General features: G+C 52.6%; 7 protein-coding genes and 1 non-coding gene across 8 annotated transcripts; 5 read left to right on the top strand and 3 right to left on the bottom strand.

Moving 5' to 3' along the window:
• Positions 1-628: 628 nt before the first annotated feature.
• On the top strand, positions 629-1,499 carry PV08_06508 (uncharacterized protein; the record flags this gene model as incomplete). Its single annotated transcript, XM_016380843.1, has 3 exons — positions 629-908; positions 956-1,069; positions 1,126-1,499. The coding sequence occupies 3 exons, from the start codon at positions 629-631 to the stop codon at positions 1,497-1,499; spliced, it is 768 nt and encodes a 255-aa protein (XP_016236670.1).
• A 153-nt stretch (positions 1,500-1,652) lies between these two features.
• PV08_06507 (3'(2'),5'-bisphosphate nucleotidase) lies at positions 1,653-2,714 on the bottom strand (the record flags this gene model as incomplete). Its single annotated transcript, XM_016380842.1, has 1 exon — positions 1,653-2,714. One exon carries the CDS (start codon positions 2,712-2,714, stop codon positions 1,653-1,655), a length of 1,062 nt encoding a protein of 353 aa, XP_016236669.1.
• Positions 2,715-3,284: 570 nt separating this feature from the next.
• PV08_06506 lies at positions 3,285-3,372 on the top strand. Its single transcript has one exon. It is a non-coding gene; the product is annotated as a tRNA-Cys (tRNA).
• Positions 3,373-4,902: 1,530 nt separating this feature from the next.
• Positions 4,903-6,501, top strand: PV08_06505 (uncharacterized protein; the record flags this gene model as incomplete). The annotated part of the gene is made up of 1 exon (XM_016380841.1): positions 4,903-6,501. One exon carries the CDS (start codon positions 4,903-4,905, stop codon positions 6,499-6,501), a length of 1,599 nt encoding a protein of 532 aa, XP_016236668.1.
• Positions 6,502-7,501: 1,000 nt separating this feature from the next.
• PV08_06504 (uncharacterized protein) lies at positions 7,502-9,148 on the top strand (the record flags this gene model as incomplete). Its single annotated transcript, XM_016380840.1, has 2 exons — positions 7,502-7,528; positions 7,601-9,148. 2 exons carry the CDS (start codon positions 7,502-7,504, stop codon positions 9,146-9,148), a joined length of 1,575 nt encoding a protein of 524 aa, XP_016236667.1.
• A 759-nt stretch (positions 9,149-9,907) lies between these two features.
• PV08_06503 (uncharacterized protein) lies at positions 9,908-11,479 on the top strand (the record flags this gene model as incomplete). The annotated part of the gene is made up of 1 exon (XM_016380839.1): positions 9,908-11,479. One exon carries the CDS (start codon positions 9,908-9,910, stop codon positions 11,477-11,479), a length of 1,572 nt encoding a protein of 523 aa, XP_016236666.1.
• Positions 11,480-11,637: 158 nt separating this feature from the next.
• PV08_06502 (uncharacterized protein) lies at positions 11,638-13,038 on the bottom strand (the record flags this gene model as incomplete). Its single annotated transcript, XM_016380838.1, has 1 exon — positions 11,638-13,038. The coding sequence occupies one exon, from the start codon at positions 13,036-13,038 to the stop codon at positions 11,638-11,640; it is 1,401 nt and encodes a 466-aa protein (XP_016236665.1).
• A 1,484-nt stretch (positions 13,039-14,522) lies between these two features.
• Positions 14,523-15,158, bottom strand: PV08_06501 (uncharacterized protein; the record flags this gene model as incomplete). The annotated part of the gene is made up of 1 exon (XM_016380837.1): positions 14,523-15,158. The coding sequence occupies one exon, from the start codon at positions 15,156-15,158 to the stop codon at positions 14,523-14,525; it is 636 nt and encodes a 211-aa protein (XP_016236664.1).
• Between the last annotated feature and the right edge of the window lie 587 nt (positions 15,159-15,745).

The following is a 15,745-nucleotide window of genomic DNA, read 5'->3' as shown; positions in this document are numbered from 1 at the left end:
TACGGCGTCGAGATGCACCATGGAGGGTGAGTTGACAGGAGAGAAAGAGTAAGGGATAGGGCCGGGGTGATTAGACTGGTAAGATCGAAGACTGAGTAAACTGACGAGGCCAAAGCATAATCGATTTATACCAGCCTCACCAAGCGGTCACTGTGTTGGGGAGAAAGCAGGATGGTTCAAGTGTCTTTCCCAGAACGAGCTCACCTTGAGGCTTCACGAGGGCAGGTTGACAGTGTGTATCTCCGGAAAGGCGAGCTTTGGAAGGGCAACGGTGCTTGTTCACTCATTGAGATTGCTGAACTCGACAGGCACAAAGTGAAGGACCAAATGCCTTGGTTGATGAGAGGTATAATGAAGCCGAAGTTTCCCCGGAGCTTCAGTCACGTGCGACAAGTCAAACTAGGCATTTTTGGTCTAGGGCCATATCTGTAGCTGTCGATCTTCATCTCCAGAAATTCTGTCTGCGACTGTTCTCGACACCGCATTGGCAAGCTTGCAATTTGCATAGATATTTCCTTGAAGGATCTTTGACAAGTTAGCAGATGTTGTACGGAAAATCAACATTATGAGGTGATATCGGACATTGGCCATCTCGATCTAACTCCACGAACCTCAATCCCTGGTCAAAATGGCGTGCGCCAGCCTGCACTCTCCTCTCCGACAGCTAGTTCGCGATGCTGGGCGGGCTCGAGAAATCCCTTCCTTCCTCCTCCCGGCTGTCTCACAGCGGTGGCTTTCTCGACAAAATGCGACACTGGCAGCCTCAGCCAGACAGTCACGGATTGGTCGCACACCCATTACGGTCCCTCCCGAAGTAACGTTAAGATTCTACGATCTGCCGAGAGGAAACACTAGGAGCAGGAAGCCAGATACACCTTCTACGGCGCTTGAGGTGACGGGGCCTTTGGGTATGGCAATGCAGACTGAGAGATATGGTGGCTGACGCCGGAATTAGGACAACTGACCGTCCCCATCCCGCCATACCTCAAGACTGAGCACGACGAGGTTTCGAAGAAGATCAATGTCAATGTCAACGATGCGTCAGAGGCACACCAGCGGGCTATGTGGGGTAGGCTTTCTGCTTTGGTATGTAGGGAGATGCGAGGCTGACAGAAATGGAAACAGGGACGATGCGCGCTCTCATACAAAACACTATCTCAGGCGTTTCTGAAGGGCATCTTTGCATTCTGCGACTAGTCGGGGTTGGATATCGTGCCACCATTGAAGAAACAGCACTTACAAAAACGCCAGAGTATCCGGGTCAGAAATTCGTGAATTTGAAGCTGGGTTATGCACACCCTGTCGAGATGCCAGTGCCTCTAGGAGTCAAGGCGAGTGTGCCGCAGCCAACAAGAATATTGCTAGAGGGTTGCGACAAGCAGGTCGTCAAGCAATTCGCAGCTGAGATTCGACAGTGGAGGAAGCCCGAGCCGTACAAGGGCAAGGGCATCTTTGTCAACGATGAAACTATACGGCTCAAGGCGAAGAAGATCAAATAAATCAGTAAAAGAGCGTGCCGTGAGGAGGCTGTGGGTGCCGACCCGAAACGCCATGTATCAATTATATCTATATGCCTCGTTACACTTTTGATTGCCCTTGATTTTCGAATTTCGTCCTCGATTCTGTTTTCCTTAGCGTAGCCATAGATCTGTTCATTTTGCAGCCAGGATTTCCTGTACCGCCTTGAGCACTTCAGCGTGCACATTCGCTGGCGATGCAATCACACCCTTGTTTTCCGTTAATGTCCTTCCCAGACTGAAGTTCAATGTCTTGCCCGTTACGTCCGTGACCTGGCCTCCGGCCTCTCGCACAATCAGGTCTCCTGCAGCATGATCCCAGATCTTCTCAATGTAGTCCTTTCGCACAGGCAGCCGCAGGTACAAGTCTCCGGCTCCCCGCGCAACGGACCCATACTTGGCCTGGCTGTCCATCTGAACCGGCTTGCCCGTGATGCCGAGTTTCTCAGCAATCAGCGCATTATCGCCTTTAGAACTGTGACCTGGTTCGACACTTTCGCACATGACAGCCTCGCTGACGTTTGAGATCTTGCTGACATGAATTGGCTGACCTTTGGCGACTGGGCCTTTGGTCAAGGGCTGTGAAGTTGCGCCCTCGCCCTGCACGGCTGAGAAAAGGACGCCTTTCCCTTCGGCATCGGTGGCAGCCGAGCCCATGTCCTCGGTCAAGGGCGCTGAATCATCCACTGGGAGATTTGGGCATCCCAGGACACCAACCTTGACATCACCATCGACCATGAGAGCAAGACATACGGCGTACTGGCCACCACGGAGGAAACCCTTTGTGCCGTCGATAGGATCCAAGGCCCATATGCGGCCCTTGTTACCACCAGCACTGTTGCCCATGTCAATCGCATCGAGCATTTGTGCTTCGCTCTTGATGGGTCCACCCAGCAGTGCATCACTCTCGGCATCGGATAGTTGGGCATCTTTGACCAGATTCCAGATCTTGGACGAAAGGTCTTTCTGGTCGCGGAGTGATGAGGCCTCCTCTTCTCCAACGACCTCGTCGGAGGGGAAATTGTGCTTGATTGCGGCAATTATCAAAGCCTGGGCACCAAAGTCGCCAATCGTCACAGGAGACTTGTCATCTTTGGACACTGTGCCTTTGGCTTTTTCGTGGAAAACAGCTTTGGTCAATATAGCAGCACGAGCCACCGCCAACTGGGCGACCTTGAGCTCTTTCTCGTAGGCCATTGTTTGATATAGCCGGGCTGTGAGGGGTGTGACTATGCTTCTGCCCGGGAGATTTACCTGAGAGACCAAACTGCTGAGGCGGGAAAGGGTGGAGGATGTGTGGTGGGGTGCCAGGGCGAAAGCAAATAGCAGCGTGACAATTGTGCAAATGAAAATCAAACGTCTGCCACACGCAAGTCTCATGCAGCCGAAAAGCCTTGTTTGGTTCTTGTAACTGTTGTTGCTGCACTCGCCGCAAGAGATATGGTATTGGGATAATGGCATCTAACTGGATCTGCATACAAAGTCCCGAAGCAAATGCAAGTCGTGGGCTTGGCGGCACAATCAATGGTCGAGATGCTCCGAGCTCTCGGCACACTCACGCAGACAATGCCTCCTTAGACGACCTGCTTCGGGGCTCAAGCAATATTAAAATCACAGGATGTCGGACCTTCCTTGGCCAGGCGCTAGTAGAACTTATACGTGCGCTTCCTCCACCCTTCCCGGACCCTCCCCCTATGGTGCACACGAAAATTGCTCCAGATTTCCCAACCTCATAATTTAAACTCCTCAATTTTGGACCTCAAATGAGGCCCGATAGCTCAGTGGTAGAGCGAGAGATTGCAGCTATCAAGCAACAATTATCTCTAGGTCACGTGTTCGATCCACGTTCTGGCCTTGGTTTATGAATCCAGGTGCTTTTTAGTGAAGTCATGATAACTGATTTTTTTTTGTCATTTTTCACCGTCAACGAACCATTATTAGGACTACTAATGCATTTACCAATTATTGCTTTACTTCGATCTGAGAGCCATCCCTGGCTATCAGAGTATCACGGAGCTTCGTGGTGATTGACAACATCGTCATTCTATATCCACAAGGACACTGCTATTACTTCTGGGGATCATAACTGCTGCCAGGCTGTTTCTCCCGTAGCGGAGGACTGAGATAAGGAGATTTAGAACAGATGTCAGTATAACTAGAACTGCGGATTCATTATACGGATTCATTCCCTTCACAGAACCGCCGGCACCGCAGTAATGACCACCATTCTACCTCAAGTGAATATGTATCGTGAACATGTATCGCGAACATGGCGAACGTCAATCAATTGCTACAGATTGAATACCTAGGTAGTCCAGGTTTGAGTCGCGTCCAAAGCCTTAGTCGCTACGGATCGATTTGCATCGAACACCCGTCGTCAGGGGCCACACCTTACTGTACAACGCTGTGCTGCAGCGGCCGCGGCATATAGCCGCGGAAGGCCATCCACCCTCCACCGCAGACTCGAGGGTGCCAGAAGGATTCACATTCCCTCTCGCACCAGATGAGACTAGTAACCTTCGTTCTTGGGTGTGCTGCAGTCTACGAGTTCCTGGCTGTGTTCACGGCAAGAATCTCAGAGATCGGGAGCTGGACAGGGTCAGCAAGAATACGTGTTTCGTGCAAAACTAGACAAACAATTTTGAGGTGAGGATGGTCAGATTAATCATAAGCAGGACGAGTTACAGGATAGGTTGGAAACCAAGCCACATCAGCCGTGAACCTCGCACCCAATCCTGGCTCCCAATTCCCTCTTGACCCAGGTGAGATCTGCCGGGTCTATTCTAAGGACATACCTCACAGGGGTTTGCAATTTGGACCGTGGAGCGAATGGCAAGGGTCGACCTGGGGACATGGATAGTCGATAGTCATCAGAAGCGATGGCAATTTCGAGACCCGTGTGAAGTGTGCTTTTAGGCAATTCTTCTAGACCAGTCAGGATGTTTTTGCAGGGCTTGTCACCTCTCAGGCTATCTCTCTCTGTCTTTGGCGTTTGCTCGCAGCTCAGTAAACCTACGAGTGCTCCATAGACAACTGGTAACGCGAAGGGGTGCCCTGGTGAGGCTGAGGATGACGATGAGGATTCCCGCAGCGGGAGGAGTCACTATCAACCAGGCCATTCCTAAACGGGCGGCACCATGCGTTTGTGGTTTGTGCTCCTCCGCAACAACTCGTTGCGGCTCACAGAACTGCGCTCTACCTCATCTTCATGACCACCATCTCATTTTACGAATCCTCCTCGTCCTTTTCTGACATATAAGGCCCTGTAGCCATGTTCTCCGCCTCGGTAAGTCTTGTCTTTCCTCTTGCCCCGTTTTCTGCAGTGTCTGGCACCATATGAGTATCGGTCTTGGGTACCCCGCCATCCGTCCCCGTGACGTCTAGCATGTCTCTGTTCCTTCTACACATACCGGCTTGCGCACCTGATGCTGGCTTCACCGAGTTACCTGGGCCGACCAGCGGAGAGGCGAGCCATGTTCCCCGGCCGGATGTGCTCGTACGCGCTCAACCTCCAACGCAATGTGGTCGCTGCGCCCGCAGGAAACCTCAACCGTCCCTCGGTGTCTATCCACCCACACCAGAGGCATATCTCTGGTCGCCTCGAGGCCATCTACGAGGCTACAGATGCCTGATTGCTGCCGTTTTACACTATGCATGTTGTGCTCGTCAACGCAGAAGATATCAACTAATCACTCGTTATCATTACTATAAGCAGAAGAAACCTTTCTCCGCAATCTCAGTATATGTCGAGAACCTCACCTCGGAAACGTACGAAGAGGACGATCTTGCCGGTGTCCCTGATCTGTTGGAAGTCGTGAAGCTACAAGGTACTGGGGCACAGGAGGTGGCTCGAGCTCTAAGGAAGAAGCTGAAATATGGTTCTGTGCATCGACAGCTGAGGGCCTTAACCATCCTTGATGGCCTTCTTCAAAATGGTGGAACTAGAATGCAGCGCGCACTTCTCTCAGATGGGCCATTGCTGGAAAGACTCAGAATTGCCGCAGCGGACCCAACCTCCGACTCAGACGTTCGCGCCAAGTGCAAAGTCCTATTCGGACAATGGGTTGCCAGTTCAAAAGACAATCCCGGGCTTGAAGGAGCCAAGTCACTGTACAACCAATTACCCAAGACACAAAAGCCTGTGCAGCAGCGACGTGAGCAGAGCAGAGTCCTACGAGAGACGGAGGAAGAAGTTCAACGCGAGCGAGAAATGGAGTTGGCAAGGAGCAGGCTAGACAGTATGTCTCCTGTCGGAGACCCGCCCAGTCCTACGAGGCTACGCAAGCAAAGTTCACCCATCACCCTCGGGCAGTCTTCAAGCTTCGCGCCCAAAAAGGACAAGAAGGACAAGAAGGGCAAGGTGAAAGGCTTCAACCTCGAGCGCGAAAAGCCCAACATCCTTCAGGCCATTGCGGCATCTTCCGTGGCTTCTACCGGCCTGTCAAACGCCTTAAGGCTTGTTAATCGCGAGAACGAGCGAGTGTCTGACAACGCGGAGGTCATGAAGCGTTTTGAGACATGCAAGCAGCTTCGACGGCAGATCTTACGGTATATCCAATTCGTGGAAACGGAAGAGTTCCTGGGGGGACTCATTCACGCCAACGAGGAACTGGTCAATGCTTTGATGGCGTTCGAGATCCTAGACAAGTCGATTGATGACGATTCGGACAGTGAGCTTGAAGAAGCCCAGCATCTCAGCAGGCAAGCCGCCAAAAGTGAGCAGGCTGCTGCGAGAGAGGCCGAGAGAATGGTGGCGGCCATGAGCATATCTGCTCCACCCAAACCTCCTAGACCTTCTCCGGGCCATATCGCTATGCCTCCCCAACAAAGGTCAACAAGCCAGAAAGCCAAGCAAATCGAAAGTGACAGCGAAAGTGAGACCGATGAAGATGATCCTGATGATCCCTTTGGGGATAAGAATGCAATGAAGACGCCTGACCCCGAGTCATTGGGCAGGAGAGAATATACGTGGCGCGAAGTATAGTGCCCATGCACCATCAAAGGCAGGGCTTGCTGGTGCTACCTAGAACTGTACGCTTCACGGCGCTTTTGGGAAGATACGAGTATTTCCCAGGCGGCGGCCGGGAATGTTATGCTAATGAAATAATGATATCGATGAACTTGACAACTTTGCATTGGCGGTGCGCGAGTACGAGGCTCTGACCCAGCTGGCTTTTGGCGAAGGTCTCATGTCTCTCCCAATGCCGCCCCGGAAGGGTGCGACCTTCAGTCTTTTCCAGCCCTGCCTCGACGATGGGCCAGGAAAATTTTGATCGTTGCTACATTGAAAGATGGATATACGTGCAGAACGTGCTTGGATGATGTAGTATACATTTATTTCTACCGCTCATTAAAGTATGTCTACCAGATACCTTACGTCTGTCTCATCATGCTTAACGGACTCTCCAGGGCGTAATTCTACTCTGGTGCTTGAAGTAGCCACCCTGCCGGGAGATCGCCCGCCTCAGTTGCCCCCTAAGCGGTTGATCGCTCGTAAGCCTTGGCCCCTCCTCTGGCGCTAAAGAAGGCGTCAATGATGCCTAACCTTGAGGGTTATTTTAGGCCTTTTAGCGAGGCTCTCAACCCCAAGCCACAATACATCATGGCTACCTACTAACTAGGCTCACTAACTTAGTTAGTTGCCCCCCCCTCCCCCAAGAAAGCCCTGATAAGGTCAGGTACAGTACTTCTAACTTCTCAGATCTGAGATCTCGCTCCATGACACCACCACGCACGCCTGCCAATCCACAATTTTCAGTTTGGCGCATCTTTGGATTACCATTCTTCATTATTTGAGCCTTAACGACGATGATTCCCGGGGCTGATATCCAGAATGCCTGAATCGATCCTCGGCTGTTCGCAGCTTCCACTCGCCCACGGAGCACATCGTCAGTCCACTCGCGGTCGCAAAATCTACATACTCTACCAAGGGCGCTTGAGTAGTTGAACATGAAAACGTCGAGGTTGTTGCTCAGGTCAGTGCCATGGACAGCCCTACTTCAGAACGAGAGGTACGAGGTTCTATTGCGCGTATGGCGCAATCGCAGACTGCGGCATTATCATCGCCATCTCACACTCTCTAGAAGCTTCATGCGGCCTACTGCCCTCCCTTGGACGACGCGGCCTTTTACGCCATCGCATCAGACTACGAACTTCCCCAAGACCGAGACACCCTAGTTCAGGTTCTGGAGACATTGAAGAGCAGTGCACTTGAGCAAGAAACCGCCGACTTTGATCCTTCCGGCACAGGAGGGCCCGCATACGCCAGAGATGGGACTGTGACCTCGAATTCCAACGTGGAGGACGCATTCTCGAATGGAGTGACGAGCATAACAACCGGACTTTCTGATCTAAGATACAGAGCAACCGACAACGTAGACGGTGAGCTTGCTGGGTCCACTCTCGAGCAAGAGACAACATGGCTCCTGAACATTTTCCCTAACATACCGGAGCGCGAACTGGTTAGTATCCTGCAGAGTCACGATGGCGCGCTCGATAAGGCCACGGATGAACTGCTTAACTTATCTTTTTTGAATCAAGGTCCCGAGGACTCCCGTGAGGATGTGCCTGTCTTGAAGAGTGTCGACGCCTTCGCCGAGGGGATGCAGCCGAGTCGTAAGGGCAGGAAAAAGAAGAAGACCCGAACCAACGAATCGTCACGAGCAAGTTCAGTGTCCACTTCAAAGTATGACGCAGAACCTTCGTCTATGAATGTGTGGTCTACCATGTCTGAGGATGTGGAATTCATCTGTTCCAGGACTGGCCTGCATCCGCAGACGGTGAGATCTGTCTATCATGAAAGTGGCGCTCGTCTCTCAGCTACGATAGCCGTGTTGGCAACGAAGGAAGGCGCTCAATACGATCAATTAGAGGAAGAAGTAGATCCACTGCTTGAACTGCAGGTGGCCGAATTTCAGAGCGAGTTCGAGCAGGTTCCAAAGTCACTGCTGTACGGAATGCTGATTCTTGCGCGCAAGATACCCTCTGCGGCACATGAGCTCTTATCAGCCATGACAGCTTCGAGAACAGATGAGGATGATACCAGCGCTCAGATTCGTCTCGCTGCACAATACGCACCTCTTGACCTGAAGGAGAACACGCCATTTGAGTCGACAAGCTCACCGAAGAGCAATGCCTGGGTTGGAGCGAGTCGACCTTCTGCAGCTGTCCAAAGAGCCGCGGCGACTCAAAGCTACAGTCAAGCCACGTCGGCTTGGAAGAAGAGCAAATCCGACCGGCTGTTCGGTGGGGCGGCGGCATACTATGCAGAAGTTGGACGCGAACGAGCCAATGCAGCGAGAGCCCTTCAAGCTGAAGAGGCGGATGCTTTGGTGCTGCAACAGTCATCTCCAAGCGTGCTGGATCTACACGGAGTCAGTGTCCAAGATGCCGTCCGTCTCGCGGGCCGTAAAACCCAAGACTGGTGGGATGGTCTTGGAGATAGCAAGTACGCCTCATCTGGGGCGAATGCTGCGAGAGCAAGCTTTAGGATAGTAACGGGAGTCGGCAGTCACAGTAAGAACCACGCTCCTCGCATAGGACCTGCAGTGAGCAGGATGCTGATCAGGGACGGTTGGAAGATTGAGATTGGCCATGGTGAATTGATAGTTACTGGGAAAAGCCGCAAGTGAAATGAAATGAGATAAGACTAGACTTTTGAAGGATACGAATGAGGTATGAGGCAAGTTTAAAGCGACATCATCATGTAAAGGTGCGACCCTCATCTGGTCTCCGGGGGGAGGGGGGGAGCTGCGTATCGTTGCCAAAATGCTTCGCCGTATATTTTATTTCCACATTTGCTCCAATGCCGGACCCTACATAACTGGGTGCAGATTACTAACTCGCTAAGGTACCTTACTCGGGTCCGCCAATACTCCGTACGAAACGATGGATACCATTAGGTAACGAACGGTCAATTTTTCAAGTCACAGTGGTGCATCTTTCAGGCTTGTCGTCACTTCGCATCAGAACACTCTAATGTCAGGACCCGAGCACGTTGAAAAACCCCCAAAACTCTTCGAGGATCCGCCCAAATCCGACCTTCTCCAGGGGGCACAATTGGTCATCGGTCAGTGGCCACAAGATGGATTTTTTTCTTATGAGGTGATTCCCCGGAAACCCCTTACCGTTATTACGCTATTACGCTATGGGGGGCGACATTGCACGAGGAAGGAAAGAGAATAAAAAGGCAGTCTACCACGAGGAAGTGGAACTAAGTTAGGACAGAACGACACCGAGGAAGATTTCTTCTTTGGCTACCTAGGTTATGTAGCTACCATGGGCTTTGATCGACACACCATCAACTCTGGGTTGGCCGTATCAAATACGAACAGCAAAGGGAACCAAGACGTCAAGGCATGCACAACTGGCTCACTCACCACCGTCTGCCAATGACGGATCATCGCGAGAAGCCCGATGAACGAAGGCACAGTGATCCGACGCTCGATGGCTACGATGCTGGAATTCACAACGACACTCTAGAACCAGAGCTCGTAGACTGGTACGGCGACGACGACCCAGAGAACCCGTATCGATGGTCGCTGACGAGAAAATGGATCATCACCGTGGTCGGTTGCATCGCCACCTTCACCACCGTCCTCAACGGGACTATGATCACCGTGGCTCACGCTGCCATCAACGAGGAGTTCAATGTCAGCGATGAGAGGTTTCCAAATTCATACTGGCCCGTCACCAGTTGGGCGTTGGGTGGTGCGTTGTCCGGACTGGTCGTTCTTCCACTCATGGAGGACTTTGGCGTACGTCCGGCGTTTCTCGTCACGTATGTTGTCTTCATCTGCTTCATCATCCCGCAGGCCGTGGCACAGAACTTTGCCACTTTGATCGTCTCACGGTTCTTTTCCGGCGGGTGTGTGTCCATTCTGGGCAATACGGCAGCGGCATTGATCGGGAACATTTGGGAAGGAGATCGGGCGCGAACGATCCCCATGAGTGTCTTCGTCACTCTCTACCTTGCCGGAAGCAGTATGGGCCCAGTCATTGCTGCAGCCATTTTCCAAAACCTTGGTTGGCGTTGGATCTCATACATGCAGCTGATCTGGTATGCCGCCCTGTTTCCGATGTATTTCTTTTTCTTCCAGGAGAGTCGAGGCAACATCATCCTTCAGAAAAGGGTGCAAAAGCTGAGGGAAGCCGGCAAATTCGTCAAAAGCCATTACGACGACGTGAGCAGCTCGACTTTGTTCAAGAAGCTGGTCCGCAGCACGAAACGACCGCTGTGGATGCTATTCACCGAACCCGTCTTGTTTGTTTTCACCTTGTGGTCATCGTTCATGATCGGTACGGTGTACCTCTTTACGCAGTCTGTCGAGCAGGTCTTTGCGGGCTTGTATGGTTGGACCCCGTCTCAGGCTGGCTATGTGCAGGCCGCCATTGTAATCGGTGAGCTTGTCGGTTGGACTGGCGTTCTGATCTCGGCAAAACTGTACTTCGCCTCTGCTTCACGCAACACCGAAGTCCCTGGGACACCTATACCCGAGGCAAGATTGTACGTCAGTGTTTTTGGAAGTCTGGTTGGCGTCGTTGGTGGCATGATGGTATATGCCTGGACCAGTTACTCATTCCTCCCATGGATCGCTCCAGCTGTTGGACTTGCGATGGTTGGCTACGGGATTGAAGTCGTCGTTCTTGCAATCGCAGACTACGTCGTCGATGCCTACGCCAAATATGCAGGAAGCGCAGTAGCCGCCGTCGTGTTTGGGGAGAATCTATTCTCTGCCTTTCTCCCACTGGCTGCTCAGTCCATGTATGGAAATCTAGGGTTCAACTGGGCGAGCAGTTTGCTAGGCTTCCTCGCCTTGATACTGTCGTTCGCACCAGTCTGCGTACTGATCTGGGGTAGAAAGCTCCGAGAGCGAAGTCCATTCATGAAAGAAGCAAATGTCGAGAGAAGGAAGAACGCTGTCATCGACAGTAATGGTAATGCGGACGGCAGCTGTGAATAGGATGACCAATATAATATAAACTCTTGTCTTCATCCGCCATGTTGCTCTTCTTAGGCGTGTCCGTTACCTGTCGATGCCACGGTCGAGATGACATTAGGTACGAAAATGGCAGCGCAAAGCCCCCAACCCGTGCCTGAATGCAAGTGTCCTGTCATAAATCAAACAAGTGCCAGAGCTCGCAATATTCGGTTCTGCGTGATGTGCCACCACTGCCGAAACCCGCCGTCTGTCCAGACTGGGGTATTTACAACAAAACAGTCACTCCAGCTGGCACCTACAGTGCCCGTGCTGTTGGTTCCGGCGTTGACCAGCTCCCCAAACGAATCCATGTAGAACACGGTTGAGGGCCCCGTTTCATCCAGTACATGCACCACGGTAGTCACTGCCGCAAAGGCCAGCAGAGCACTAAACGCCGACATGGTCATTATAAGGGTGCGGAGCGAGGGCCTGTGGCTCTGGACACTTTGGTACAGCTGGGCGCCCGCGTAGCGTCGGTCTTGCTTGTGCTTGTGCGTGTGTGTATCTTCGAGCGTCATCATTTGCAAGAGCTGAGATGGGCGGCATAAAACTTGAGGAACCCAGCGCGATGCAATTGCCAACACAACCAGGCCATACAGCAGGCCCACGCCACCGACCACGATCTCGGCCAGAACCATGTACGTCATGCGGTTCGGATCGAGGACCTCGTCATGACCTGTCCCGGTCTCGGAGAGAAGGCATGATCGTGGAAACGCTAGGTCACCGTTCGTGCTGTTCGTCCACAGGTATGCCGGATCACAGCCGATCCTGGTGAAGTTCGAACCGGCCGTCACCAGCTTCTCCCCAAAGCCTGCGCACGACTCCATGCGGTTGTTTTTCCCCGCCTTGAGGCCCAGCATGCAGGGGCAGTTTCCACCCAGCACACTAAACTCCTGATACCGCGTGCCCTTGTCCTTGACAAAGGAGAGCAAAGCAAGAACCATGGCCGCGTAGATGGCGCACATGTCGACGATGATGAGGAGGTATAGAAGCCGAGGAACAGCCCTGCTGCCCAGGTACGTCTGCACCGAGGTAAACAACACCACGATGGTCGCAACACCGGGGTACGTGTGTCGGTCTCGTCCAGATCGAGTGATCTGTGCCATTGTCGCCACGGCCGCCGCCGCCCGGACGGTAGACCATCCTATGCCCAAGACGGCCGTGATTCTGGCGAAACGCCCGAGGCCGCCTCCTCCGTAGGCTTGTTGTCCGTCGCGCTCTCCGTGCGACGACACCGTGGCCATGCTGGACGTGCTCAACCCACGATAGTGAATCAATTGATAAGGTGCAGGATTCGGGGACAGGGAGAAGAGGGATTCGCTGAAGATACCGGAGGGCCGGGTGTGCCTTGGCTCCCCCCATGATCGGTACGAGGAGGCCATGACGCCAAAGAATCCGAGAACGATGGAGAGCGCGACGCTCGCAACTACCCATGGCCACGGAGTCGGTTGTTGAGTCCAATCTGCGTGGATGGACGAGACGTGGGTTGAATTGAGGTACCCATGCAGCGTGGCTTGCGTATCGTTCGACGAGGCAGACATTCCGTCCGAGGAATCACGGTCGGCCGCCCAAGTTTTCTCACATCTGATGGTTGATATGTTCCAACTGCTGTCTTCGATGACAATCTGCACCGCAGATATGTAGGAAGTCGCGGACAAAGCGTCTGGCGAACCCTGAACAAGTGGTAGCTCTGGTAAGGCTGTGGCCACCGGATCCAGCCCATGGTTAGGGGCCAGTATGCAGGACGGGGGGGGAGGGGAGGGGGGGGTTACAGGCGTGCGCCTGATCAGTATGTGCTTGAAGACAGGACTAGCCTCATGGGAAGTGCCATGGTAGAAATTGGCCCTTTGACACGGATTCTCCGTGGGTGGTCGTCGTTGATACACGGCACACTCGACGCATCAACGGAGTGGCGGACATCACCAAGCCTCAAATCGCCCCTGTCGGACAGTCGTTGACCATTCTCGAAGCACCGATCATGCAACGGACTCGGAACACGAATCAGCGCTTTATTGATTCGCCAGAGGTCAGATTTCTCGGGGCCAGTTAGGCTGTGCCGGCTGCTTCAGCCCAACTCACGACTGCAGCCGCTTTCGCTGGTAAGCTGAAGAGAAGAGTGAGACATGGCGCATTTCGAGAGCTTCTCATTTTGTTTTAGCGAAGTAAGAGAGCCCTCCTGGATGGGCGAGCCCGGCCATAAGAAGCCTGACTCACGGAGCAGGTTAGAGGTACGTTAAATATTGCTTGACACTTTATTCGGAGCGCACCGTATTTCGGAGTAAGTATGCAGAGATACCACATTTTGTTACCACCTCCCACGCAAATGTTTGTACCATGGCATATTATCAATATATTGACTCCCCTTGTCGTCGTCAACTCAATTATATCTTTTGCATAGACATTCTGAATGTTTGTAAACCACGAGCCCCTTCACTATGTCGTCTCCTCAGCCTGTTGATCGGCGTAGCGCGCTGTCAGGCGGTCCGAAATATCTCCCGCTTCACCCTGAGGCCTCGCCGGTAGCTCATATCTTCCGGAGTGGCTCATATCTTCCGGAGTGGCTCATATCTTCCGGAGTGGCTCATAGGGCCGTCATGAGCGAGAGACTTTCTCGATCATGGAAGAGGCCACAGAACATCTCTATACTCCTTTCTCTTATTCAAGGGTTTTACACTATCATCGCTAACTTCATTAATGAAGCACAAAAGACTTTCTTTCCTCGCCTGTATATATCATGAGCAGAAGACTATATATCAGCAGAACAGCACAGAACTCGAGGACTTTGTTGTTGACTCATAGAGCAAGGGCGAGTGATCCTCCTCTCTCCATCACATATCGTTTCTTCATCTGTCCGCCACCCTTTGCCCACCGTCTCAGTCGCGGTGGCAGTTCCACTGTTCAATAATTCGTCCGGTTCGAGCATGCCACGGGTGAGGATTTAATTAGCATGTCGTTGGTTGGCCCTTGCGCTTGCTCTTGTCCAGGCCACATCGTCGATCCCACTTCCCTTCAACCTGTCCCCGTTTCAGGACCCTGACATGGCCTGTACGACTTCTAACGCGTCTCGATCATTCTTCTTTGCGCCCAACCTCACAGCCAGTCCCGAAAGGATGACGACGTTCAAAAAGTGTTCGTCGCAGGGCACGTAGATCTCGAGCCTCTTCTCCGACGAGTGCTTTTTGAGCCTCGCTATCTTCTGTCCCGAACCGTCCACTAACTTGAGTGAGCTGCTCGAGCTGAAGGACATGGAGTCCGTCTTCCATTTCAGGGACCCCTTTCCTCCGGGCGGGTATTTTAATTTGAAGTCTCCAGAAAGGTGGTCCGTCTTCACGGCGATCGTACAGCCACCGTGTCCGTAGAGGGATATCGATTTGCGCGAACCAACACCCATCAAGTTGGCGGGGTTGATGGCGCCTCGATACACGGACACCCGCTCTTGTGAGCTGATGGCTGTGTAGAGCGGCGGTGCTTCAACGGGATACCCGGACGGGTGGATCAGTATCAAGTTCGGATCGAACGGTGATTGTCGAAGAAGCAACACTTGGGTTTGACCTTGGACTTGACCATGACCACGGCTATAGCCACCATTCACGGTGTTGAAAGGGGTGCTCGCGCTTCCGTCCGATATGCTGTCGATAAACTTTGATACATAGTGACTCATACTGAGGGAAAGGCAACTTTAGGAGGTACCGACTTCCAAAGGGAGTATCTGTTGTGTCTGGGATGATACGTTCTTCGTTTCCTAATGATGCAAAATCGATCAAGTCTTGCAAGACGGGTTCGCTGACCTACCTGAGTCCAGAAAGGAAGCAAGCAACATCCTCTTATATGCTCTAGGGGTATCTAGTAGGAGAATGTCGCTGCGCCACCAGCGCGCTCGGGCTTCACACTTAGCTTTGAGGCCCTGACGTGGGTTCTCGAAACCTCACAGCCCCCAAGCCCACGAGTAATCGAAAGTGAAATTTACGTGATTTTGCCTATTGAAAAGAAAGGGCCATTGCTCCCCCGGGCCTTGACTTTCCTCGAATGGAGTGGCGTTCAGACACAATTCATGTTACGGGATCGCTCAAGCTGGCGCAGCGACTGGGGTTCAGGAATGGTAGGCCTGATCAAGTTCGAGAGGACTACTTAAAGACGGTATTCGCCAGATGGAGTCGCGGAAATGGAAGATCTGTGCCTGTGGGGACGATGGAGAAAGACTTATGGAGGGATCTTCTGTCATGATATACAAACGCGGTGTTATGCGGC

Source organism: Exophiala spinifera, assembly GCF_000836115.1.
Source record: "Exophiala spinifera strain CBS 89968 unplaced genomic scaffold supercont1.4, whole genome shotgun sequence".
In the NCBI taxonomy this organism is placed as follows: Eukaryota; Fungi; Ascomycota; class Eurotiomycetes; order Chaetothyriales; family Herpotrichiellaceae; genus Exophiala; species Exophiala spinifera.
Note: the sequence above shows the minus strand (reverse complement) of the source record. Positions and strands in the feature narration are given on the sequence as shown.